The sequence below is a fragment of the Cetorhinus maximus genome, chromosome 10 (assembly GCF_964194155.1).
Source record: "Cetorhinus maximus chromosome 10, sCetMax3.hap1.1, whole genome shotgun sequence".
Taxonomy (NCBI): Eukaryota; Metazoa; Chordata; class Chondrichthyes; order Lamniformes; family Cetorhinidae; genus Cetorhinus; species Cetorhinus maximus.
The window spans coordinates 79427949-79453066 of record NC_135888.1 but is presented as its reverse complement, the minus strand read 5'-3'; the positions used below and the strand labels follow the sequence as shown (position 1 = coordinate 79453066).

The 25118-nt window shown below is 39.2% G+C and overlaps 1 protein-coding gene and 1 pseudogene across 2 annotated transcripts in view; one reads left to right on the top strand and one right to left on the bottom strand.

Annotated features, from left to right (window-relative positions):
• kdm3b (lysine (K)-specific demethylase 3B) overlaps nucleotides 1–16352 on the top strand; it is a 137815-nt gene extending 121463 nt beyond the window's left edge. The window contains exons 23-27 of the mRNA XM_078550661.1: nucleotides 3021–3044; nucleotides 8465–8604; nucleotides 11763–11939; nucleotides 12419–12553; nucleotides 13055–16352. Of these exons, the coding sequence (XP_078406787.1) occupies nucleotides 3021–3044; nucleotides 8465–8604; nucleotides 11763–11939; nucleotides 12419–12553; nucleotides 13055–13135 (557 nt within the window). The 3' untranslated portion in view covers nucleotides 13136–16352. The remainder of the gene's footprint in view (nucleotides 1–3020; nucleotides 3045–8464; nucleotides 8605–11762; nucleotides 11940–12418; nucleotides 12554–13054) is intronic.
• Nucleotides 16353–21429: 5077 nt separating this feature from the next.
• On the bottom strand, nucleotides 21430–25099 carry LOC144685259 (small ribosomal subunit protein eS28 pseudogene; annotated as a pseudogene). The gene is made up of 2 exons (XR_013577684.1): nucleotides 24989–25099; nucleotides 21430–21786 (listed from the first exon to the last, which is right to left on the bottom strand). The product of XR_013577684.1 is annotated as a small ribosomal subunit protein eS28 pseudogene (transcript).
• Nucleotides 25100–25118: the final 19 nt, after the last annotated feature.

Below are 25118 nucleotides of genomic sequence, written 5' to 3'. Positions count from 1 at the left end.
GTTAAGCATTTTAAGGTCATTCTGTAATCCAGAAAATTTTGAAATTCAGAAATGACTTGGACTCAAGCATTCTAGACTGGAGAAGTTACAGTGTATAATGAAATATCCTTTTCCTTGATTTTTAAAAAGTCCCTCTTAAGTCAGAAATTTCTGAGTGCTAATTTCTGATTGGTGTCCCTGGGATTTAATTAAAGACCTTCTTAAAATGCATCTGTATTTGTTATAATTACTTGCAAAGTAATTTTCCAACACATGTTGACTTTTATTTCTTAAAAGCTGGAGTGTAAACTGATCTGATAGATGAAAGAACTACTGGAACCAACAGTCAGTGTACCCCTCAAACACCATATAACCAAGTGCTGTTATTCTGCAGCCTTAGCATTTCTTAATTAAACTCTTTGGGCTGAATTTTTCAAGGGGTGGGTGGGGTTATTGACAGCGAACTGTCAGTGTGGAGTAATATAGATTGGAGTGTGATGCTGGGACGTCAGGAGGAGGTTGAGATGGATCATCTACTCGTCACTTATGGCTGAAGATGATTGCAACTGTTTTAGCCTTGTCTTTTGCACTGAAGTGCTGGGCTGTGCTATCATCAAGGATGGGGATATTTGTGGAGCTGCCTCCTCTGGTTAGTTGTTTAATTGATCACCACCACTCATGACTGACTGTGGCAGGACTGCATAGCTTTGATCTGATCTGTCAGTTGTGGGATCACTTAGCTTTGTCTATAGTATGCTGCTGATGTAATTAATAACATTTGATGAGCAACAGAACTGAGCCTGGAAAGATTATCTTATAATTGTTTATGCCATTAAATAATTAATTAGTAGATACTTTAAGCTAAAATTTTCAATAATTTTTCAGACTATTTTAGCTTTTGCCATCGCCCCATGTGTATGCCCCAATCTTTAATCTGTTATGTTTAAAAACAATAAAGGTGATTTTATTTTCCTTTTTTGGGGGTCTGTGAAAATCCTTTAATATGTTTAGCTTTTTGAACAGCCTGTTGACATCATTCCAGCTCCATTATGTTAATGCGCAGTAAAGAACACTGTGATCTGTTGGAGTACCACTGCATGGCGAGAGAGCTGAAATTCTCACCAGAGAAGTCAGTGAGACTTACTTCCTGATCAGCAGCAAGCACCATTACTCTGCCTCTGACTAGAATCCGGACCTCTGTGTAGTTAAATGTTATTAAATACATGCCTGCATTTCCTCCAATTAAATATTGGGAAGACCTAAGCCATTGTCTTTGATATTCGCCATAAACTCAGTGCCCTAGTTCCATCCACCAGCTCCATCCCTCTCCCTGTCAACTGTTTAAGGCTGAACCAAACTGTTTGAAACTTTGGCGTTGTGTTTGACTCTGAGCAAACCAGGACTAAACTCGCACCAAATCCTGTTCACCCATCACCCCTGCATTTGCTGATTGACATTGGCTCTCAGTCCACCAAATTTTAAAATTCACAATGTTATTTTCAAATCCCTTGCCTCATCCCTCCCTAACTCTGTAACCTCCAGTCCTACAACCCTCCTAGAACTGTACACTCCTGCAATTCTGACCTTTTGCTGATCTGATTTTTATTGACAATTATTAGAGCTGTTTAAAAATTCAGGATATTTTGACTCTTTAAAAAAAATGAAAGAGTGATCTATAAATGCTATAAAAAGTGTAATGGAATTAAAGAACTAACTACTGAGTGCAGGTCTTAATCTAATTTTTTATGCAGCTTAAGCCCAGAGCAGATAGATCACCATTTGTTGTTTTTAGCTGTAAAAATGAGATTAATTAATTGGAAATTTAACATGTTTGGAATGCTGAATTTTTATGACAAAATCTAAGGTCAAGTTGCATAATGTTATGGCAACACATCTGTTCCAGAAACTTGTCCAGAAAACAAATATCGGGCACTTTTGGGCAGTCAATAGAGTGATGGTATTGGTGTCACCCATCAAGACTAAGCATTTATGAGGCATTTGCTATTTAAGATCCTGGGATATTGGTGATACAGCTAGATGCTGTTTCCTGTTCCATGTCACATTGAAGGTTATAAAATGCATTGCACTTTATTGAAATCTTAAAGGCCAAGACTTTATTTGTGCCACCGCCCCTCATCTGAAGCATGTTCTCCAGTGCCACTTCACTGCAACCTCAGGGTTGTGCCTTCAGTAAAAATTGAACCCTACAGCTGCACTAATCCAGAACATGAACATCAGTTGGAAGTATTTTATTATAAATCATGTCAGTTGGAGAATATTGTTACAATTTCATTGTGCAGTGATGTGGTACTTTGGAGGAAGTCCTATTTTTCGTATCATTTTCATTGTCATGTTCAAGGCCACTGACTTGCACTTTTTACTGAAAAATGGATGGAATTGTAGCATTCAATCCTCAAAATACCAATGAAGATTGTAGATTTCCAATTAATAAAACAATTTAAATTGTATAGTAAATCGGTGGCCCTGATATATGTGGTTGTAGAGTTTTGCGTTTGTTTTAATCTACCATTGTGAACTCTCTGAGTTAGGAGAAGGATAAGCTTTGTGGTATTTTTTTCAGTTTTCTACTTCTGTGTTGCATTTCATCTGAGGGAATAGGTTATTCAAGTTGTAAATTTTGTTTTGGGAAACGGTTAATTTTTGATTAATCATATAAGCCTCGGTCAGGACAGGATGGCTGTTCTTGGCTGTGTGTGTAGCTGTGTAGCTAGATGATAGCCCTCTCAAGGCTAATGCAAGAATAATCACCACTTCTCAGGGTAACAACTGGTGTCTGTGGGACTATGCCATTGTGCTGCAGCAAGATGACAGCACCTTTTGGAAGGGCAGGGATTGGCAATATTTTTTAAAGACCCTAAAATACTGGCTGGAATGATATTCAGTCAAGTGAATTAAATGGGAAGCTCTTGATAACCAGGCTTAAATCAAGTATAGAACTTTAATATTTTTTGTGGGGTTGGGATCACGATAGATAATTGAATTAATTGTTTTAGTTACATGATGAATTTTCTCCTTCACAGATACAGACAACAGTGGAGTAACAGGTCTGTGCATTTTCATTCTGTTTTGAGGCATGTAGCACATTGTATTAGCTTCTCTTTCTTTTTTCCATTATTCATAAGATCAGGTGGTGGTGGCACATTTCTGAAGTAGATTGCAAATACCTTTATTACTGTGGGTGGCACTTCGAATGATATAACACTCTCTACATCCACATAAGCAAGTATTTTTATGTACTTGTTGAAGTTTTCTTGTACTTGAAGCATGCAGCTGGTCATTCACTGTCTCATTGTGAGTCCAATATTCCCTTTGCAACTCTGATTGGACTTTCAAGACATTCAGAGAGGCTTAAATTTGTATCTTGGGTAAAATCTCTGCATCCTTATGTTGATACAGTGTTCTGTCACACATTTAACTTCTGAATAACATTAAGTGTGCTTTATATCTGCGCTCCAATATTAGTCATGGCTAATCTCATTGAATGGTATTTCTCAAAGCTTTAACACCTTTTTCCATTCATCCATTTGAGTCTCAAAAATCTGGGCAGACACTGACTGGATTGTGAATTCAAGGCTTGTAAAACAGTAAATTTTTATTTACTTGGCCAGAGAACCTGGTAGTTGCCAAATGAGACAAAGGGCAAGTTTCTTTCCATGTTTTTTTTGAATCTATGCATTTCTTTTATAATGTATATCAGGTAAATAAATGATGCAGATAAAGGCTTTTAGTAGCTGTCTATAATAAATAACTCTTCCTGACACTAATTCATGATTTTTATTCTACACAAACAATTTACCAGTTGTGTGGAGCTTTGTCACTATATTGAGTGCACAGAACTATATCGAACAGCATTGGTGATTCTGGATTAATTATAATAAATACTCGAAATCAGACATAAAACTAGTTCTTGTACCTTGGAGTTTGCATTTTGTATTGCTTAATCATTTGTAATATTTAGTTTATAGTGTGTTAGCATAACGGAATTTTAGCTTGTTGCTGAATTAAAGCTCATATTTTAATTGACACCTGGGTACAGTAAAGTCCCACCTTTATGACTTCCTTGTTTGCGTATTTGCTTACCCACGATAAAGGGTTTGTACACTGCATTGCCCATTGCATGAGCAATTGTTCACTTATCCGCGTTTTCATTTCCTTCTCCATTCTTTTCCTGAGGAGACGTCAACCATGATGGAGACACATCACCTCGACACGTTTTAATGGGGAAATGATGTCGAAGTCTCTGGAAGTAGATTCTTCCATTAGCCCTGGCCATGGACATTTAAGTCTCTTTATTTTTAAGCATCTTTCCAGCAGGGGTGAGAAACGGTGCCTGGAATGGTTGCAGCTGAATGCAACTCAAACAAAGTGATTGACCTGGAAAAGCCTGAATCTCTCGGTCCAGAGCTTCAATAAGGCTCTGTTCGGTTTTGAAATATTCACTGTTCATGTTCACCAGTTTTGAGGTGATTCATTTTTTTTCTTAAATGAGGATTGCCTCTTTCTAAAATTTACAATTCATATCTGATATTACTCAGAGGCTCTGTCGTATACAGGTACCACAATTTGCTACACAAATCAGTGCTACCCTCACTTTGCTGGAACCTATTCAATTGATTCCCATTGAAAAGCATGTTCATCGTTTGCGGTTTTGCGGGAATGTAAACCCCGGAACGGCGGGACTTTACTGTATTTTATAACATTCAGTTCATTCTGTCAGGGAGTCCAATCCATGATCTACCTAGAATTGCTGTTCAATGTAGCTGAGTGGCAATTGTTGCATTTTTATCATGTCAGTATAGCCAAGATATGTTACAAATGATCAAAACTACTTCTTTGCCAAATATCCCCCAAACCTCCAGGTTAAAGTTACTAATTGTCTAATATTGGATAAAATTGTTTCAGTGATAGAACAGCTAGTCTGTCCAGAATATCTGTTCACTTTCAAGCATGGCCCTTGCCTCCTCAGCTCTATTGTGAATAATTGCTTGGCTTTGACTAAAGCGTCACTCATAGGTGGTGGTGACACCTTGTCCCTTATTAAAGCCTCCTTCCTGATTATTTTCCATCATTTTTCCTCACTTAAACACTGTGGTGATAGGGCTGTTAGAACTAAATAATTTCTTGATCTCTTCCCCTACCTATAAAACGGTTTCTTCCCTCCTTTCTTGCCTCAGACTATGCAGTTGATGATTCCTCATCCTCTGATTTTAACCTCCACCCCAGCTCCCCTTGCCCCCTCTACTCTGAATCCACTGCCTTTCCGGTCTCCCAAAACCTGCCACTTCCCTGAAGCCATCTCTTGTGGCCTCTATACTCCCAAGTTCTGATCACAGACACGACCATTTCTGACCACTTCACCTTCCTCTATCACTCAACGCCCACATCTCCTTACCACCTTCGAACCTCACTTCTTTCTGCATGGAGAAAAGGGCTTCCCTCAAGTCACTTACAACTGGATTTTCAAACATCCAACTACCTAATGGCCCAAATGGCCGCCTCCTACGCCGTAACAATTCTGTGATTCTAACTTTTTGCCCTTCATTAGCTATATTTCTTCAGCTGTTGATCAGTTGAACCAGTCAGTCATCTGCTGCTTTGATCCCCTTGACCCCAGCCATTTTTTACTGTCTCCCATTCCAGCTGTTCCCAGAAGTGGCTCTCATCTCCACTCTCTCAAGTCCAAGGAGGTGCAGATTTGTGTATCTGGCACACAAGTGGACTTATGTACTGCATCGAGCACTATTCGGCCTCTTCTTAGCCAAAACGCCCCATATGTAAGATTACCCAGGCCAGTAAAGATAACCCAAGCTTCTTTTCTACAGTATTAATACTTAAGCTCCTCTCCCCTTCTCCCTTCATCCTTACCTCCAACAAAGTGTGATAAACTTATGATCTTTATTGTCACTATGATTGAATCCATCTGTTCCGCTGTCTCCTCCCTCCAGATTTCTCCTTACCCTAGCTCGGATCCTACAATCTTCTCAGGTTTCTCTCATCTCCCCTCTTGTCCTCTCTTAGTTCCTCTTGTCTCTGCTCCCTCCACCCAATCCACTAAACTGCAGAGCACCCAATTTACCTTCCTGGCCCCCATGTTAGCTGACATTGTAAATTGTTCCTCTCTTTTCAACTACAATTTCTATCCTTTTCAAAGCTTCAATTCATTACAGTTGCGTCAAATAACCCATCCTAAGTTCATCTATCCTTGCAACTTAGCTCCTTATTTAAAATCTCCCTTTCCTCTCTAAAGTCTTTGACCATGTTGTCTTCCTAAGCAATGTTTATCATTCCTGCAACTTCCTTTAAAATCACAGAACCCAAATGACCTCTTCTGTGACCAGAGTGCATTATCCTCTCTTGATCTTTCTGCAGTCTTTACTATGTTTGACTACATCATCCTCCAGCTGCCCTCACTGTCACTCTGGCTACAGAGCATCACTGTCAATGATTTATTTTCCTGTGCTTGAAGTCACCCAAAGATCTAATTTTGGTATCCTCCCGTTTGCCATATATGTGCTATAGCATGCCGGCATCATCCACATACATGAGGCCTACTTTCACATGCATGACAACTACACCTAGCTTTACCTCTCCTTTCCTGTCTCAACCCCTCCATTTCTGCTCTTTGAGCCACAGTTTCATCCAGTTAAAAATTGACAGGGTTGTGGTGGGATCATCTTTAGCTCCCAAATATGCTCCCAACATACACTCCCTATACTTCCCACCAATTTCACCTCTATGCCTGGAACACTGTCTTGGGCTGAATCAGTATTTTTCCTACATTGTCATTTATTCAACAAGAAGCTAAGCTTCCAACCCCATATCATCACCCTCACAACGATTGACTGTTACTATCTCTGAAACATTACCCCACCTCAACTCATCTGCTGAAATTCTTTTCATCGCTTTTGTCACCTCCAAACTTGACCATTCCAATGCTCTCCTTGCCAGCCTCCAACCTCTACCCTCTAAATTTGATCTTGTGCAAGATTCACTGACCTGTTTCCTACCCTGCAGCATGTCCTGGTCACCCATCACCAACATTCCCTTTAAGCTGTGTGGCTGCCCAGCAAACCAAAAGTCAGGTTGAAAGAAGAAACAAAAATGAATGCCATGCACTTAAATTGCCTGGGCACTTGGAAAAAGAAATTAAAGGGAACGTTTCCCAGTGCATCAGTCCTTGTTGACCCATATTGACTCTCAGCCCCAAAAGACTTCCAATTTAAATTCTCATCAATGTGTTAAACTCTTTTCATGACATCACCACTGTCCATCTCTGCAATCTTTTCTAGCCATACAACCTAAATGAATGGTTGTTTTTCAGATTGGAGGAAGGTTTGTAGTGGAGTTCCCTAGGTGTCACTGATGGGACCTTGCTCTTCCTGATACATATTAATGATCAAGACTGTAGTGTTCAGAGCATAATTTCAAAATTTGCAGATGATACGAAGATTGGAAACATCGATTGTAATGAAGATAGTCTTGAACTTCAAAAGTACATAGACATGTTGGTGGATTGGGCAGACAGGAGTGCAGAGAGGTGTGAGGTGATTCATTTTGGCAGGAAGAATATGGAGAGGCAGTATGAAATAAATGAAGAAACTCTAAAGGAAGTCATGTTGAATTTGTACAAGATATTAGTTAGGCCTCATCTGGAGTTCTGCGTCCAGTTCTGGACGCCATACTTGAGGAAGGATGTGAAGGCATTGGAGAGAGTACAGAGGAGATTCACAAGAATGATTCCAGGGATAAAGAACTGTGGCTATGAGGATAAATTTGAGAGGTTGGGATTGTTTTCCTTGGAGAAAAGAAGGCTGAGAGGAGATTTGATAGAGGTATTCATGATCCTGAGGAATATGGACTAGGTAAATAGTGAGAAACTGTTCCCATTCAGGAGAGCATCAAGAACCAGAAGGCACAGATTCAAAATAATTAGCAAAAGGAGTAAATGTGGTGTGAGGAAAAGTTTTTTTTCACCCAGAGGGTGGTTGGAGTCTGGAACGAACTTCCTGAGAAGGGTGATGGAGGCAGGTTCAATCGAGACATTCAAAAGGGAATTGGATTTCTCTCTGAAAAGAATGAATGTGCAAGGTTACGGGGATAAGGGAGAGGAGTGGGACTAGGTAGAATATTCTTTCAGAGAGCCAGTGCAGACTCAATGGGCTGAATGACCTCCTTCTGCATTGTAAAGATTCTGTGATTGAACCTCTTATCCCACTGTTGATGGCGGTGCCTTCAGCTAGACCCCATATTCTACAGTTCTTCTTTATTTCCCTCTTTCTCCTTTGATTCTCATTAACACCTACTTCTTTCAACAAATCTTTTGGTCAACCTCCCTAATATTTTGTTCTTTGCCTCAGCATTGATTTATTACTAATTTTCCTCTGAAGTGCCTTGCAATGTTTTTCGCTGTTAAAGGTGCCCTATAAATCAAAGTATCATACATTGTTGTGTTGTATATGATCAGAGGTAATGAAGACAATCGAGGAAGGTGATGTGGATGAGGTGACGAAAAAAAGAATTCACAAAAGCAAAGAGAAGGCCGGTGCACTCTGGCACATTTATGCAGCAAAAGACGCTGAGAAGATCAGAGAGCTACTCAGAAAGGTGAGCTTCACATTGAACTTCATGTGAATGTCTGTTGGCAAAATGTTGTTTTTATGATTCGTTCATGGGATGTTGCTGGCAAGGCCAGCGTTTTTGGCTCTTGAGAAGGTGGCAGTGAACTGCTTCTTGAACTGTTAATGTCTGTATGCTGTAGGTGCACCCACAGTGCTGTTAGGTAGGGAGTTCCAGGGTTTTTACCCAATGACGATGAAGGAATGGCAAAATATTTCCAAGTCAAAAGAGCATTGGCGAATTGCTGCAGTGCATCTTGTCAATGGTGCGCGCTTCAGCTTCGGTGTGCTGGTGGTATAGGAGTAAGTGTTTAAGGGTTTGATGGGATGCTAAACAAGCAGTCTTGGATGATGTAGATCTCCTTGAGTTTTGGAACTGCATTCTTTCTGCGGCACTGTAGCTGCTCCAAGCAAACAGTTGGAAGTTGTAAACCTTTGAATTCCCTTAAGAAAACACTCATTCACCTACTGCTGCCAAAAGGCATTTGAAAGTTTTGCTTGAATGCTGGTTGTAGGGTTATCACTGTGCCAGGTACTCTACAAAATTGTTTCAGTTACTTTCTCTAATATTGGTGAATTTGTACACCATGTACTTTCCCAAGCCAAATTTGTTGACCTTAGCTGTGGAAATTCACTTCCTCATCTCCTTCAACATGCTAAGATACTTGCATTCTGGCCCAAGAGAGTTGTCTACTTCAGTACCTTGAGATTAATGGCCTTCTGCCACACAAACCTGTGTTGTTTGGTACATTCAATTTACTACTATAATGGATACCAATTCAATATTGACCTATTTTGTGAATTTTTCTAGTACATATTGTTTTTTGATCATTTTCTGACCCTCAGATCCAGCACTACTTCTTTCTTTTAGGATTCTAACTTGTGCTATTCTTTTGCTGTCGCATTATTGAAAATACATTTTAGTACACTTGATGCCTTTTGCTTGAGCCTTTATTGCACAACCAAAATGTTTTGCAACCTGTTCTCCTGTATTCTTAGTATGGAAAGGGTAGAATAAAACTATACAAATTGTTCTGTTCATCAATTTTGGATATAGAACTGTTTACCCTATGCTTATTTCTCTTAGGCATATACTTCTCTTCTATTTCTAGCATTATAGTTTCAAAAGTGCCTCATTTTCTTCAAGAAATATTCTAGCAATTAAGTTGTTTTTGATTTGTCCCTCATTTCTTTGCTTGGCTTCCTAAAACAACACCTTTATCTTGGTCCTTCCCAATGTTGATTGCTAGATCAATTGTTAGCCAGCAAAGCCCACATCCCGTGAATTAATTTTTAAAAAATTGATAATTTATGGGCTGTATGCTCCAATATTTCTATAAGCTGTAAATTATGATTGCCATGCTGATTGCTTGCGAGAACCAGATGAAAGTTATAAACATTGGATCTTCAACAAGTTGGGTCAAAAATGGCTTGCAGTATATTAGCAAGTTAGATCTACGTGTTCCTTTTTAATGGGCCAGTTCCATGTTTTTATTTTTGGATTAAATGTCTTGTCTCCTTAAAACATTCTATCCTCATCCTTATCCATTCATTATGCCTAAGCTCAGAAGTGGAAAATATATTTTTTTTATGATTTTTTTTATTTCCTGAAGCCAGTCCAAAGAAAGTGAAATATATAACAATTAACAATCAAGCTATCAGACATATATTTGGAAATTATTTAAAGAGAAAAGATCACCCCCCCCACCCTCCAAAATCACATAACAGTGTGACTTTCTCTACATCGCGTGTGAGCATTCACTAATTGCACAATTATGCACCCTTATACGGTAGATTTATGTGCTTCACTGTTCAGCTAGCTATAGAAAGAATAATCCTATATAGATACAGAAGACTGCTCTACCTTTTTTGAGGCCGTATTCAATTGTGTCACATCTCTGTGTACCTGGAAGAAAGTGATGGATGTGCTTCTATTTTCCAACAATCTGCCCCCACTTATTATTCTGGTCAGCCAGTTAGATTAACTTACTTAGATTCTATCCTTTAAAGCAGTGATTTTCACTATTTTTCAAGCAAGGGCCACTTTAGCCAAGAACCTGCAATGTGAGGGCCACATCGACTACTTTACTAAATTATCATTGCTTACCACCCCTTCATGATGTAATGTTACAGAGCGATGTGTGTAACTAAAACAAAATCGTATATTTAAAAATAAATACTCATGTACAATTAAAAATTACAGCATTTATAAAGCAATAACCAGGAAGATATAAAGAATTTAAAATGCAACTATGCAAGTAAACTTTTTAAAAACTGAACAGTGCAAAACTTAAGTTGCAATATTCTACATTGCTAAATTCCTACATTGGTAAATGAAATAACTTTTATATTTTTTAACTTTTTTTTTAAAGAAAAATTCAGCTTTCTACTTAAGTTACCCCCTGCCTGGCACTAATCCTGCTTGCTGAACCTTGATCCTCCTGGTCACTGCAGATCCTCATCCCCAATCCTCAGCATTGTGGTCTCTCCCCCTCCCAGACCTTTATGTTGTGGCCTCTACCTCTCTCAGACCCACCTTCTCGCAGAACCTCTCACTCCCTGACTTACCACCTCACCACTTCCCCCTCCTGGACTTGCGTCCCTGTTCAAGATCTTGCCACAACTCTGAGGGGTAGGCCGCAACTCGGATGTCAGGGAGCAACCACAACTCGGAGGCTGGGGAGCGGCAAGAGACTGCTCCAATGTGGCGCCAGGCTAGTCACACTGGAATTTTGTTAAAACAAATCTTGCAGCGCTCAATGAGATTACAGGAGAGAAAGAGTCAAGGAGCTGCACTTAGTGAGGATGGGTGCTGCCACTGGCCCGTGGGCCTTGCAATGAAGAACGCTGCTTTAAAGTGACAAAGTTTTTCCTCAAGTTCATATTCTTTTTAATACCACCACATTTCAAATAACATTTTTTCCAGTTGCATTCCATTTCCTGTTTTCAGCATTCTCAACACAATTCCTAATTTTTTTCTTGGAGAATCTTGAACTAACCTGTTTAAATGTAAAGGTTAATTCTGAAAAGTCAAGTCTTTATTCTTTGTTTCAGTTTGCCATTCCCAGTTTCAGTTTACTATTTCAAAATCATGTGTTAAGATGTATTTACATAAATTGGACACTGCTGTGCTTGCTTCTCCCCCAGGTGTCTGAAGAACAAGGTCAAGATAACCCACCAGATCATGATCCGATTCATGACCAGAGCTGGTACCTAGATCAGGTTCTGCGGAAACGACTGTATGAGGAGTATGGCGTGCAAGGCTGGGCCATTGTACAATTCTTGGGGGATGCTGTCTTCATCCCAGCAGGAGCACCTCACCAAGTAAGGATTGCTGCTTCCCAAATTATAAGGAAAAATCAGGAGTTCCACAAGGTGTCTGCTATACTGAAAATTAGGTTAAGAAAGAATGAACTTGCATTTATAAGACACCTTTCACAGTTGAGTGGAGAGGAGAGCTGTAACTATTCAGAAGAAAAAAATGGAATATGAAACATCAAATGCCTATTTGTTTCTGCCAATTGTGATTTTATCTGAAATATCTCTGTGGACACTAATCTATGGTAACTAATGCATAGCTATGTTCACCATAAGAATAATTTGTGTGTGTCTGTACCTGGTTAGAGGGAAAGATTTTATAATGGTAGCCTCTAGAGCAAGACTTAAATGGCATTTTGGTTATTTTCACTTGTTTTATTAAGCTGCTGCTTATTCTTTATCCTGGTCCCTGCTATTCCTTTCTGTGATGTGTGAAATAAGAAAGGGCAGGAATCTATGATAATGGCTGTATGTCTTTGTTTCAGGTACACAATCTGTACAGCTGTATCAAAGTAGCCGAAGACTTTGTCTCTCCAGAACATGTCAAACACTGCTTCCGTCTTACTCAGGAATTCAGGCACCTCTCAAACACTCACACCAACCATGAAGATAAATTGCAGGTATGGCATTATTAATAGGTCCTTCCAATTAGTAATGGAATTGTCTGACCTGAAGAATATTCCCACTTGCAAGTAAAGACATCTGAAAGCCCCAACATTAAAGGAAATTCCTGGCTCTAAACCAATTTGGTCTTGGCCACAGTGTCATATTTAGCCATTCTAAAAGTGAGTGACAGAAAGTTGTGATCTGGTGAAGTTGTACAGAGGAACTCCAATTCCTGTAGGTTTTTTTTAGAATTGTTATGAAATAAGTTACTTGATGTCAACAGTCACCTGCAGAATCAGCTTGCAGGTAGAACAGAAAAGGGCCATCAGTGGCACACTGAATACATAGGTTACTCTCATGGGGCAAAAGTGCAAGAATACTTTGTAATTTCATCATTTAAACAGTAAATAGATCCCTTTTCTCCCTCCCCTTCCACCCCTATTTGTAATGGGTATGTTGATGTTGACTTACTAATTATGTGGACTATGGTTTAACGTGAAGTTTCTTGCCCTCAGGTGAAGAACATTATTTACCATGCTGTCAAAGATGCAGTTGGGACACTGAAGGCTGAAGAACCTAGATTGGCCAAGTCATAGAGGCGCCTGCAATGGAAATCAGACTCAGAGGAACTGTTCTGTAACATACGCTCATTAAGAAATACATGAGATTAAAAAAGGAGAGGTTGTTTTGGGTGAAGATAAGATGTTCAATAAAAGTCCAGCACCACAGTATCACAGTGGAATATAGTATCAGTTTTGCTGTGTTCTGCAGCAAGCTGTAGGAACAGAGGATTTGGGAGAGTGTCACATTGTAGTTAGTTTCGCACTGAGTTAGTGATTATATTTAAAATAAAATTGAAGTCCTTTTCCCCTTAATTTTTCCATATTCATACAACGTGCTGGGGTAATGAGAAAGGATCTTGTAGACGTAGTAAAGCCCACAATTGTAACATACTCGTTCCCAGAGTGAGGAGCAAGTTCGAAAGGACAGCAAGTCTTTTTGTTGGCTCACAGTGACTATGATCCACTGATCCCTGATTTTATTTAAGTATAATTTTTCTTAAAGACCTTTACAACATTCCAGATACTCAGAGGTTCTGAACTGTATCTCTATGGTACCTGGCTACCAATAGAGTTACAAACAGACCTTACTGGAATCATAAACTAACTGCTGAATCAGGTCAAGAGATATGAGTTAACATGTTACAGTTTATAGTTTGGAATGATCACTGGATCATTCTCTTTCCATCCCCTCCAGGCCCCAATCACAAATCAAGGTGGCAGAGGGAATTGGATTTCTGGTTAGGTCTGTGGATATTAAGGTTTCAGAAGTATGAAACTGTTTAAAAATAATTTTGTTTCTGTTTCATTTTCCAAGTTGAACTTTTGTGTCCCAACTTCATATATTTAAAAAAGAACAGAAGTTATTTTGCTATACAAAGGAGCAATCTCTTTTAAACAAAATCTTCTGACCTGTTTGCTGCAGTCTGCTGCCTTCAGCTGGAAATTATAAATGTCACATTTTTCTCTCAATTTTTGTGAAGCACGCTCCTATTGCTTCTGGCTGCTGGATTGATGCATCAAGCAGACTAGAGAATTTGACCCTGTAGATACAGGGAAATGGTATGATTTCCTTGCTCGGGTATTGAAATTTAATTTAGGGTTGTCCAGAGAAATACCAGTTTAACAGTCGGACACTACATTATAAACCAGGCAATAAGAAAGGAATTGGGTGTCATCAATGCCAAGCCTTGCCACACTTGAGCCTTGAGTGAAAAAGCAACATCTCAGTACTAAGCTGGAGTCAACTGTGCTATAAAAGTAATCTCTTTGGACTGAATTTTATCTATTAGGAGAAGTATTGAGGAAATTCTGATTTTCTGAAAACATTTTTCAACCCCCCCCCTGTATTTCATTTCAGTCCTCAAGTCTTTCATTGTTTAACATCAGAACCATGAAGTAAGTAGAATCACAGGGAAGTCTGAAGATGAATTTTGAATCTTAGTGAACAAAACTTGGCCATAAAATTTTAAGTTTTATTTCTAGTCACTGCATTTGAGCTTCACAGCAGATCTGATGCTGATCCATGAGGACTTAAGGTCATAATGTTCAAAAATTGGGTGGCTTAAAGTGATCAGGATTCTCTTTTATCCATACCTTTCAGAGAACTGAGGAAAGCTATATGGATGTGAAGTCCAAAAAATACTTAAGTATGTTGACCTGATGATTCCTGTCTAACTGATAGTCATGAAGTGTTTAGGGTTTCTATTAGTAGTCTTAAAATATTCTCCCATTTGTAAACAGTTTTTTCAAGGAGACTTTTAAGAACATGAGGCATTTATTGGCATTTCCCAGGACTGTTATGATGGTATTCACCTGTGTGGAGTTATTTTTATCTCTCACACTGCTGACAATTCTTTTACCAGGCATAAAGTTCTATTTTTTGTGAATGAACAGTTAGATCACAGGATTATAAATTCTTAAACAAGGATTGTGATACTTGCTATGGTTCAGGAGTGTGAATAAGTGGTTTTATACTGGGGAGTTAATAGTTTTGTTTTAACGTTGATAGTTTCCATGTTGCATTGTCAGTGAAGAAAAGCATCTGACCCAGGGGCATGTTGGATAGAATGGCAGAAGCAACTTTGGCCTGGTTGGAGCAAAGTTGTAGAGCCAGGGTGCAGGAAGATGGTTGACCCTCACGAGGAAAGGTGGGTGTTCCAAATATATAAATCAAATCACCTGAACAGTCCACATACATTGGATGAAATGAGATTATTCCAGGATTTTCATAACGTCGCCATGCATAGTTTAAAATTGTTTACAGATACCCATTGCCGTTTGGAGAATTCCCTTATATGTTTGGGGGGGGTGTGGGGACACCTAAATATTTTGAGTCCGGTCTTGTAGCCCTACTGTCCTAGTTTTCAGTTTTTGGCTTACTGTATTTCTGTGTATGATGGGACTCCAATCAGAACTACTTCCACATGGCAATTATTCTTCACTTCCACACAGGGATCTTGAACCTGATGGTAGGGCAAGTTGGCAGGATGTTGTAGGGACATAACTTTCACTTTTGTTCAACCACCTGTAAATTTTATTTAAAAATAGCTTTCTTAAAGTGCTGGAAGTGATGCCTTTGCCCTTGGATTTTACACTGTTAATGGAGAAGACCGTTCCCAGGGGCAGGGAGGCTCAATAGTGTAGCAAATTTTGCATTATTTACAACAGTGCTTGAGAAGAAAGTGAGGACTGGTAAACCTTTAGTTGAAATAATACATACACCACAAAGGTTTTACTGGCCTGTTGCACCTTCCAGTGTATTTCATTCATATTTTCTGGCCATTTATATATACTTTTGATAATGATTTGTGCAGAGGCGCATTTTGCCACAGTCCCTGCAATTCTTAAAAAAAAAATTTAACTTTGGATCTTAAAACAAAATGCAGACATTATCCTCGATGATGACGGCTTTAAGCATATAGTAGACTTCCAGCGTTGGCATTCAGGCAGATTTGGCAGTACCCACCAGTTTTTTTCCAAACAGACTGCTTCCAAGATTCAGTATTTAAAACCAAAACTGTCTCTAGGAGTATGTTTTTGTTTTTTTTTTCGTTTGGGCAGGTACCATGGTACCATTCGTAAATCTGATGTTTTTGTTGATATGTATGCTGTTGTGACTTTTTAATAAAAGGATAAAATGAAGAAAAAAATACTGTCACATAATGTAGAATACTTTGTCTTCATTTACTGCAAGCATTTTGTGAAGGGCTGATTTAGGTTTCAATATTCTTATTAAAATTTAAAGAAATAAGTTTGTCTCTAGTGTCAATTTATTTAAAACTTGCTAGTTCTGAAGACTGGGTCTAGCAGTGTATTTAGACACACTGGCAATTGAGCCGGGCCAGTTCTCATGTGAACCCAACACCAGGAAGAAGATATCTTCAATATCTCCACTCATCAAGCTGCGCAAGGTGGCAACTGTGGAGTGTAGCTTGAAGAAAATTTATCATGGGAAAACAATCGTAAAATGATGTAGCACAGAAGGCGGCAATTAGACTCATTTTGTCTGTGCTGGTGCTCTAATTTATCAGTGTAGTTTGATCCCCATATCTGTTAATTTTTAATTTATCCTGTTTCCTTTCAAACCATATTATAGGTTCTGCTTTTCATTATATTGTCAGTGTTTCTTATACAGTACTTGATTTCTTAGAAAGTCCCTGTATAATTAAAAATAATTTCCTAACCACTGCTTCCATTCTTTTCATAGTGATCTTAATTAGAATACCTGAGCTTACCAGCCCACTGATCAGTGGAAATAGTTTTTCTCAACTTGTTTTTTCAGCACCCCCCCCACCCCCCCGCCCCAAGCCTCAGACTAAACTTCACTCTGGTGTCCTCTTAGTATGTCGTCTCTGAAATGTGCCATGGTCTTGAAATATTTCCTGAAATAGGGTGCCAAAAACTGGGCACAATATTCCAACTTCTTAGTTTAACCAATAAACTCTCTGTCTCTATTTATAAACTTAAATATCATTAATGATCTCTGCCTCTGAATTACTCAGCGTTTATAAGTTTCGTTTCATAGCTAAGCATACCTTTCTCTGAAAATGTGTTGATTCAAATTTCTTTGCATTAAATTTAATCCAATCTGCCTAATCTATTAATTGCAGTCTTCATAGTTAACCACGCTCCCTAATTTTCAAACAAAGCACACAGAATCCCTGAAAAAGCACTTCAGTTGATATCTGAACGCAAACAGCAGAATTTAGGTGTGGACCCTTCAGATTGGAACATAAATTCAGTTAGAAAAAAGGGAGGGAAATATTAATTTTTAAAAACTAAAATTGAGTCACAATGAACGTGGTGGTTTATCTTAGTCAAATAATGGACAGAAGCATTAAGTCATTAAAACAATGGCAGTGCAGAATGATGTAGGTAAGAGGCCTGAGAAAACGGGGGATATGGAAAATCAGGAGTTTAAGAATGAAATTGAAGCAAGGTTGAAAGACAGTTTAAGTCAGTGTCCCGCACAAAGGACTGTGGGGTGTCTGGGGCAAAAGAGATATTTTTGAAGCTTGAGTTGAGCTTTGTTAGAATGGTGTTAAGGACAGTTCAGCATGAATGAAAGGTTGTTCAAGGTTCTCCTTACTGATAAAAGGTTTGCATTTATATCATGTTTTTCGTAACCACTGGTTGTCTCAAAGCACTTCACAGCTAATGAAGCACATTTTTTGAAGTGTAGTCACTGTTGTAATATAGAAAAGCGGCAGTTGACTTGTGCACAACAAATTCCCACAAACAGCAATGTGATAATGACCAGGTAATTTGATTTTGAAAAGGTGATTCAAGGATAAATATTGGCCAGGACGCTGGGGATAATTCCCCTGATCCTCTTAATAGTGCCATGGGATTTTTTTCATCCACCTGAGAGGCATATGGTGCCTCATTTAATGTCTCATTTGACATTGCAGCAATCCCTCAGTACTGTACAGAGTGTCAGCCTTGTTTTTTTGTGCTCAAGCCCTAGAGTGGAGGTCTTGAACCTGGAACCCTGTGACTTGGGCAGGAGCACTTCCAACTGAGCCATGGCTGACATCATAATAGAAGTGTTCAACAAAATGGTTACGTAATCTGCATTTGCTTTCCCCAGTGTAGTTGAACTAATGAGCAGCAATTACACCATACTAGGTTAGAGAAATATAACATGCTCTCTTAACAGAAGCAGTGATTTGAGCCAGGATATAGTGTAATTTCTTCATCAGGGGTATAAGAAGCACAGTGCGGAAGGGAAAGTCATAAGGAGAGATTGAGAAACACAATAGGATCAAAAGAACCAAGTAGTTTATGCTTGTAATAGATGTCAGTGGAGAGGCTATTGCCAGGAACAAGCTGAGAAAGGGAAGAGAGGAGCCAGAGATGAACCTGTGATAATTGGCAGTATTAATGAAATTCTCAACATGAGCAAGAAGCGGCATTTACAATAATCAAAGTAACGAGGGTATCCGAGAAGTACTAGTGTGAAGGTGGTGTTGGGGGTGCTGAGGAACATTCAACATCTCAAAAAAGTGCAGCCGGGATGCAGGAAGGTTTCCATTGCAATACTTTATATGGAAGAAGTAGAGCTTAAGGGTTGGTCAAAGAGAACAAGTTCAACCAAATAGAGGAAAATGTTGGTGAATAAAAACTGGTTGGGTCAGTGTTTCAAAGCAACAGCAGAGAGCCTGCAATCTACCTTGGGAAACAATGGAGGCGTGATGGGACTACATCCAAGGCAGAAAGAAGTTGATTTAATGCTGCCACTCTGGCCCAATGTTGGAGGAGTTTGATAAAGGAGGTGAAATAAGAGCATCAAGATATGAGGTAATTTGTTTTCTGTTTGCTGCTGTCCCAACAAGCCATCAGTCTGTCAGGACAGTCCTGTTGGTGTGCCTTGGGAGGAGATAGAAAGGACTGTATGTGTTTGAGGAGCTATGAGGTTGGAAGCGATGAGTAGAAAATCTCCAGAAGAAAGGGCTTAGAAACAGGAAAATAATGGTTTATATTTGACTCCTGATGGACATTACTCACGTGTCTCCAAGTAGCCCACTTGATTGACACCCCTTCCACAAACATTCACTCCCTCCACCACTAACACACAGTGGCAGTACTGTGTACCGTCTACAAGATGAACTGCAGGAACTCACCAAGGCTCCTTAGACAGCACTTTCCAAACCCATGACTTCTACAATCTAGAAGGGAAAGGGCAGCAGACATATTGGAACACCACTACCTGAAAGTTCCCCTCCATGCCACTCACCATCCTGACTTGGAAATATATCACCGTTCCTTCATTGTCGCTGGGTCAATGTCCTGGAACTCCCTCCCTACCAGCCTGTGGGTGTGCTTACACCACATGGACTGCAGCGGTTCAAGAAGGCAGCTCACCACCACCTTCTCAAGGGCAATTAGGGATAGACAATAAATGCTGGCCTAGCCAGTGATGCCCACGCCCCATGAATTATTATTTTTTAAGTTCATGAAACACTATGGTCCTTTCTTGTTTATTAGTCAACTTCCTATCCATTACTCTCTCAAAATACATATCCACAACTTAGGTGGGAGGCGACTCGTGTGGAGCATGAATACCAGTATAGAATGGTTGTGCCGAATAGCAGCTTCCTATACTTGAAATTCTACACAGCATCTACTGTTTCATTTCTCAAAATTTTCAAACAATTTTTATCGCATTTGCTAATTATGTCTTGTCTTTTACAGGCCTGCCTTGGTGGGTGGGGACCTCTGCCCTCATCATCTAGACTGTGGGAACTCATCAAGCCCTCCTGCCACATAAGACAAACCACGTATTGCGTGTTATTAAGGTGGTTACAGCCATGAAAAGAGAGTTTGCACCATGACCTGTCAGACTGTTAATCAGCCTGTCACTCCTCCCACTATTTTAGATATTTTCCAAGGGATGAAAGTGAAAATATGAAAAACTAACAGATCATACTAGTTTTAACATGTTCTCCACAGCATTAATTATTCCCCCAGAGGACATTTGTCCTACACTGTTTCAATAAATCCCACCTGTTCTGTAGAGGTTATTCCTGCATCAGGACTGGCCCCAATGTCTCAGGAAACCGAACATATTCGATTCAATATTTTCAACTATGAGACAGCTTTAATCCCATGTAGGCAACAGTATCTATTGACACAATGTTATAATTGCCTGTGTCACATATTTTCTTGAAAGGTTTATCCCAGCCGGTTTCCCTCCTACAAGTAGCTTGACCCTATTGGCCATTCTTCTTACACCCGGACAGTTATTGAATCTTGCAGGCACAGGATGCATTTAGTCCATTGAATCTGTGGCAGCTCTTTGAAGAAGCTATCCAATTAGTCCTACTTTCCTGCTCTTTATCACCCTGAAAATGCTTTCCCTTCCTGTATTTATCTAATTCCCTTTTGAAAGTTACTATCGAGTCCGCTTCTACCACCTTTCAGGAGTACATTCCAAATCACATCACACTATACATAGAATATTTCTTCGTGTCACAGTTGGTTCTTCTGCCAATTACCTTAAATCTGTGTTCTGCGATTATGGCCTATCTGCTAGTGGAACAGTTTCTGCTTACTTTATCAACACCATTGATGATTTTGAACACATCTATCAAATCTCTTTAACCTTCTTTGCTTTATGGAGAACAGTTCCAGCTTCTCAATGTCTCTCCACAAGATTAAAGTCCCACAATCCTGGTACCATTCTATTAAATCTCTTCTGCATCTTCTCTAAGGCTTTGATATCCTTCCTAAAGTGTGATGCCCAGAACTAAACACATTACTCCAACTGAGACTGAACTATTGTTGCAAAGGTTTAGCCTTACATCTTTGCTTTTGTACTGTATTCCTTTGTCAATAGATTTGTGTGCACACACCTCCAGGTGTCTCCTGTTCCTGCACCCCCTTCAAAATTGTATCATTCAGTTTATGTTGTCTTATTCTTCTTATCACACCTCTCTGCATTAAATTTCATTAGTTATTCATCCTCCTGGGGTTTGTTACCATCGTCTTCATTGCTCCCATTTCTGAGTTCTGTGTGATCTGCAAAATTTAACGTTATATCCTTCTGGGATTTTTAGGAGGTTTGATCACCCGCTGTTTATGGTCACTTCCTCACATGATGCATTGAAAGTGAAATTTTCTGCCCAAGTTGATTAATCATTTGCTAACATTGGAAAGAAAGGGACTTCTTCTTTTCAGAAGTTTGGTAACTGGCAGGGAAACAGATGTGAAGGACTTGAATGAGTCTTCGTTAAAAAAAGACTTCTTTAATCTGTCATGGATCATAATACTAAATTAGTAAACAAATAAAAATTCTTCCACTAGGGCAGGTTATCCATTAACACTGCAGGACAATGCCTACATATTTTTAAATTTAAGATTACTTATTTACCATGTTTATTGTCCCACTTTGTCAGAAATACTTTCTGAAAATGTCCATAACCAATTATTTCTAAAGTGGCCTCAGCTGGCATCAGTTTTGTCAATCTGTTGTCGTAATCTTCTTGCTTCACGCTTAGATTCCAAAAGTGTGAGCACATCTCCTTCACAGACTGGTCCTTTCACATTTCGAAGGATGGATTGGTTGCTGTCATACAAAAATTCCACACAGACCTGAGTACACTGCCCCTGGGATCCCATCCTTCCAAGAACTTTAGTAACTCGGGCCAGTTTGACAGTCTGAGTCTGTGGACCCTCCATGATGACTGCGCGGTGGAAAGACAAAAAGGATGTAGTGAACCAGGTGGGTTTTTACAACAATGGCTTTATGGCCATCATCAGACTTTTAATTCCAGATTTTTATTGAATTCAAATTCCACCATTGCTATGGCAGGATTCAAACTCAGATCCCCAGAGCATTATCCCTGGGTCCCGGGATTGCCAATCCAGCGACAATACCACTACGCCATTGCCTCCCCAAATTAACTTTCATCACCCGGAATCGAACCCGGGCTGCAGCAGTGAAAGCGCCAAATAAGGTACTTGACAAGAACGCATAATTTTTATGAAATTTAACTTGTAAGGGTGAAATCTCTGTGGGACTGCATGTTTTTTCTTCCACTCTATTTCTCATAATCAGAAAAATGCCTTAAAAAACTTCATACATTAGAGGTGTTCTATAAATTCAAGCTGTTATTGTATATTCACATTAGTGATAATACAGAAAGAAAGGACTTTGCTTTGTATGATATGACCTCAGGATGACCTTCCATGACCTCAGGATGTCCCAAAACACTTCACATCCAATTGCATACTTTTGAAGTGTAGTTGCTGTTGTCAGGAAAGTAGAAATTTATTCTGTGTGCAATCAAATCCAAATTATTTTATGACATCACACAGCCAGTAATTCAATTCTTGATATCCATTCCACATTTGAATCATCAGAACCCCCTAGATTACATTACAACTCACTGCAGTTAGCAGTGATGTGACAGCATTTGCCGTTGACCTCGAGAAAAGCTGACCATAAATAATTAGCGGGTTAGAGAGCACCAATTTCTTCTATTTTGACAGTTTCAAACAATCAGGTGTCATCAATAGGAGATCTGTGATGTACAGTAACTGATGTCATCAAGCAGGCTGAAGAGCCAATCAGATTGAAAAATTCTCACAGACAGTAAGCCAGGAAATAAAAAGTATGGATTATAATTGACTTTTAAATTATTTTACAGAAAGCAAAAATAAAGATTGGGACATACACATGTTATTATGGTATAAGGTGAAATACTGTAAACAAATTTTAAAATTAAAAATTATTTTTATCATAAAATAATGGAATTTTTTCATGGAATGGGTGCTATGACACTCCACACATATAAAATTACTTTTTCAAAGCCAGAGAGGTTGTTCAGAATTAACTATGACTTAGCATACCATTACAAACATTCAACAAGACTAACATTTTCAATTTATTTTGCAATTAGAATAGTTCTTAAAAAGTTGAAGTTCAGATCAAATCACTGATTCTGTTCATTGCATCTGCACAGACAGCAATAATGCAGACTGGATGAACAGGGCATCCCTGACAGCAACTTCTGGGTTTCTGTGTTTAACTGCACTTGTGTAGATTCCAGAAGTTACTGTCAGTTTTACACAGTAATGGCAGTGAACTGACAGTTTTGTCATATTACGACCATAAATTCTGAGCCTATGTTTTTCCTTGTCATTTTACTCTCCCTTCCCCCATCCCTCTATGGACTCTCATCCACTTCCCTCTTGAAAAGTGCCTGGCCTCAAATGAGTATTTTCTCCAGACAGCTCAGTGGGAGCAGGAACTGTGGTTTATTCTACATGTCAATGCATGAAGATTGCAGGACAGAGAATCTGTTTATCTTCATAGCATGAACTGAGATAGAGCAAGGAGACAGAGTTTGGAGGAGCCTGTGCCTGATCACAGCGCAGAAGGGAAAAGAGCTTTCGAAAGTCAGAATGGCAGTAATCTAAATCCAAATAAATCATTGAAACAAAAAGAGGGATTTCCCCTGTGGGCCTCTAAGTTTTGGTTTCATTACAGATAGTTTCTCATTGATTCCAGCATTGTACTTTCAAGCAGAGTATGTGATAAGCAGAGATGAGGACATCCTTGTGTCCCAATCACAGGATCATTTTATACTGTTATTTGCTCATTTTGCCTTCCGGGTTAGGAGCACCTTGTGAATCTCGTTGCCTTATTCCAACATTAGAATTGAAGACTCCCTTTATCGTGGATCCACAACTCAAGCCACCAAGAATATGAAGCCACATTTAGTTTGGTAAATCTCCTCAAATGCAAGTGAAACAAACACCAAAATGTACATTATACAAATGGACATTGCACAAGTTTAGTAGTTGGAAAACTGAAACTGGTAGAACGAGCGTTGATTGTGAATACTTGAACTGACTCCAAAAGCAATCACTGAGATTCTGCATTCCTTTTGGTTCTGATGACTCTGGAATTTCAGGCTTCATTTACACCATAATTTCACCATCCTACACACCCTACAGTTTGGCAAACCCACTTTAAAAGCAGCATTGACTATCACTAGGATATTTGTCTTCACTACTCTCCCCAGATGTCCATACCAAATGTCGACACCTTTGAAGAATTTCCTGACATCGGACTAGTATTTGCCTTTCATGAGAATGAAATTATGCTGTGTCTGGCATTGTCAACTATCTACCTTGAGATGATGCAACCAATGTAGCTTAAGATAAAATAGCCTCATCTCTTGATTCTCTTTCTGATGATTCTGGAGCTTTCTCTGTTTAGTGACCACATTTTGCCTTGTTATTTTTATACATTCAATACACATACTGTACGTATTCCTCTCCCCTATATAGTAACACCTACAGAGAACAAATGCCGAGAATGATGGCTGAAGCTGAAGCAACCAAGATGATTGGTATAAGTGGATGCAATCATGCTTTTGGAAAGACAAGGTGGAGTAGCCATCTCTGAAGTCATAGTTTGTACAAATTTTTGGAACAAGTAAGACTCAAACAGGCTCCACACAAAAAAGTATCATGTTAGATCCATAAAAAGCAGGTAACCTCAGACCAATTATTATGTAAATAAGAATCGGCTGAGACTGGGCTGGTTAATCACAGATGTTATAGAGTAACTCACCTAGAAACCAAAAACACATTGCAACACTTTGCACATCATCTTGTAGGAATTCAACAACAACATTTGCATTTATATAGCACCTTTAAGTACGGACAATATCTCAAAGCACATAACCAGACAAAAGTTGACACCAAGCTAGATTATTCCAATGCTCTCCGAGCCAGTCTCCCATTTTTCACACTCCATAACCTCTGGTGTCTCTGATATAACTCACACCAAACATTGTTCACTTATTGCTCCTGTGGTCACTAACTTACATTGGCTTCTGATATATGACAATGTCACAAATGTAAAATTCTCACCTTTCTATTCAGATCCCTCCATGACCTCACCCTTCCTGGTATCTGTAAACTCCTCCAGTCCTAGGGCCATCAGAGATCTTTGTATTTATCCAATTCTAACCTCTTATACACTCCTACCTCCTTTTGCCCC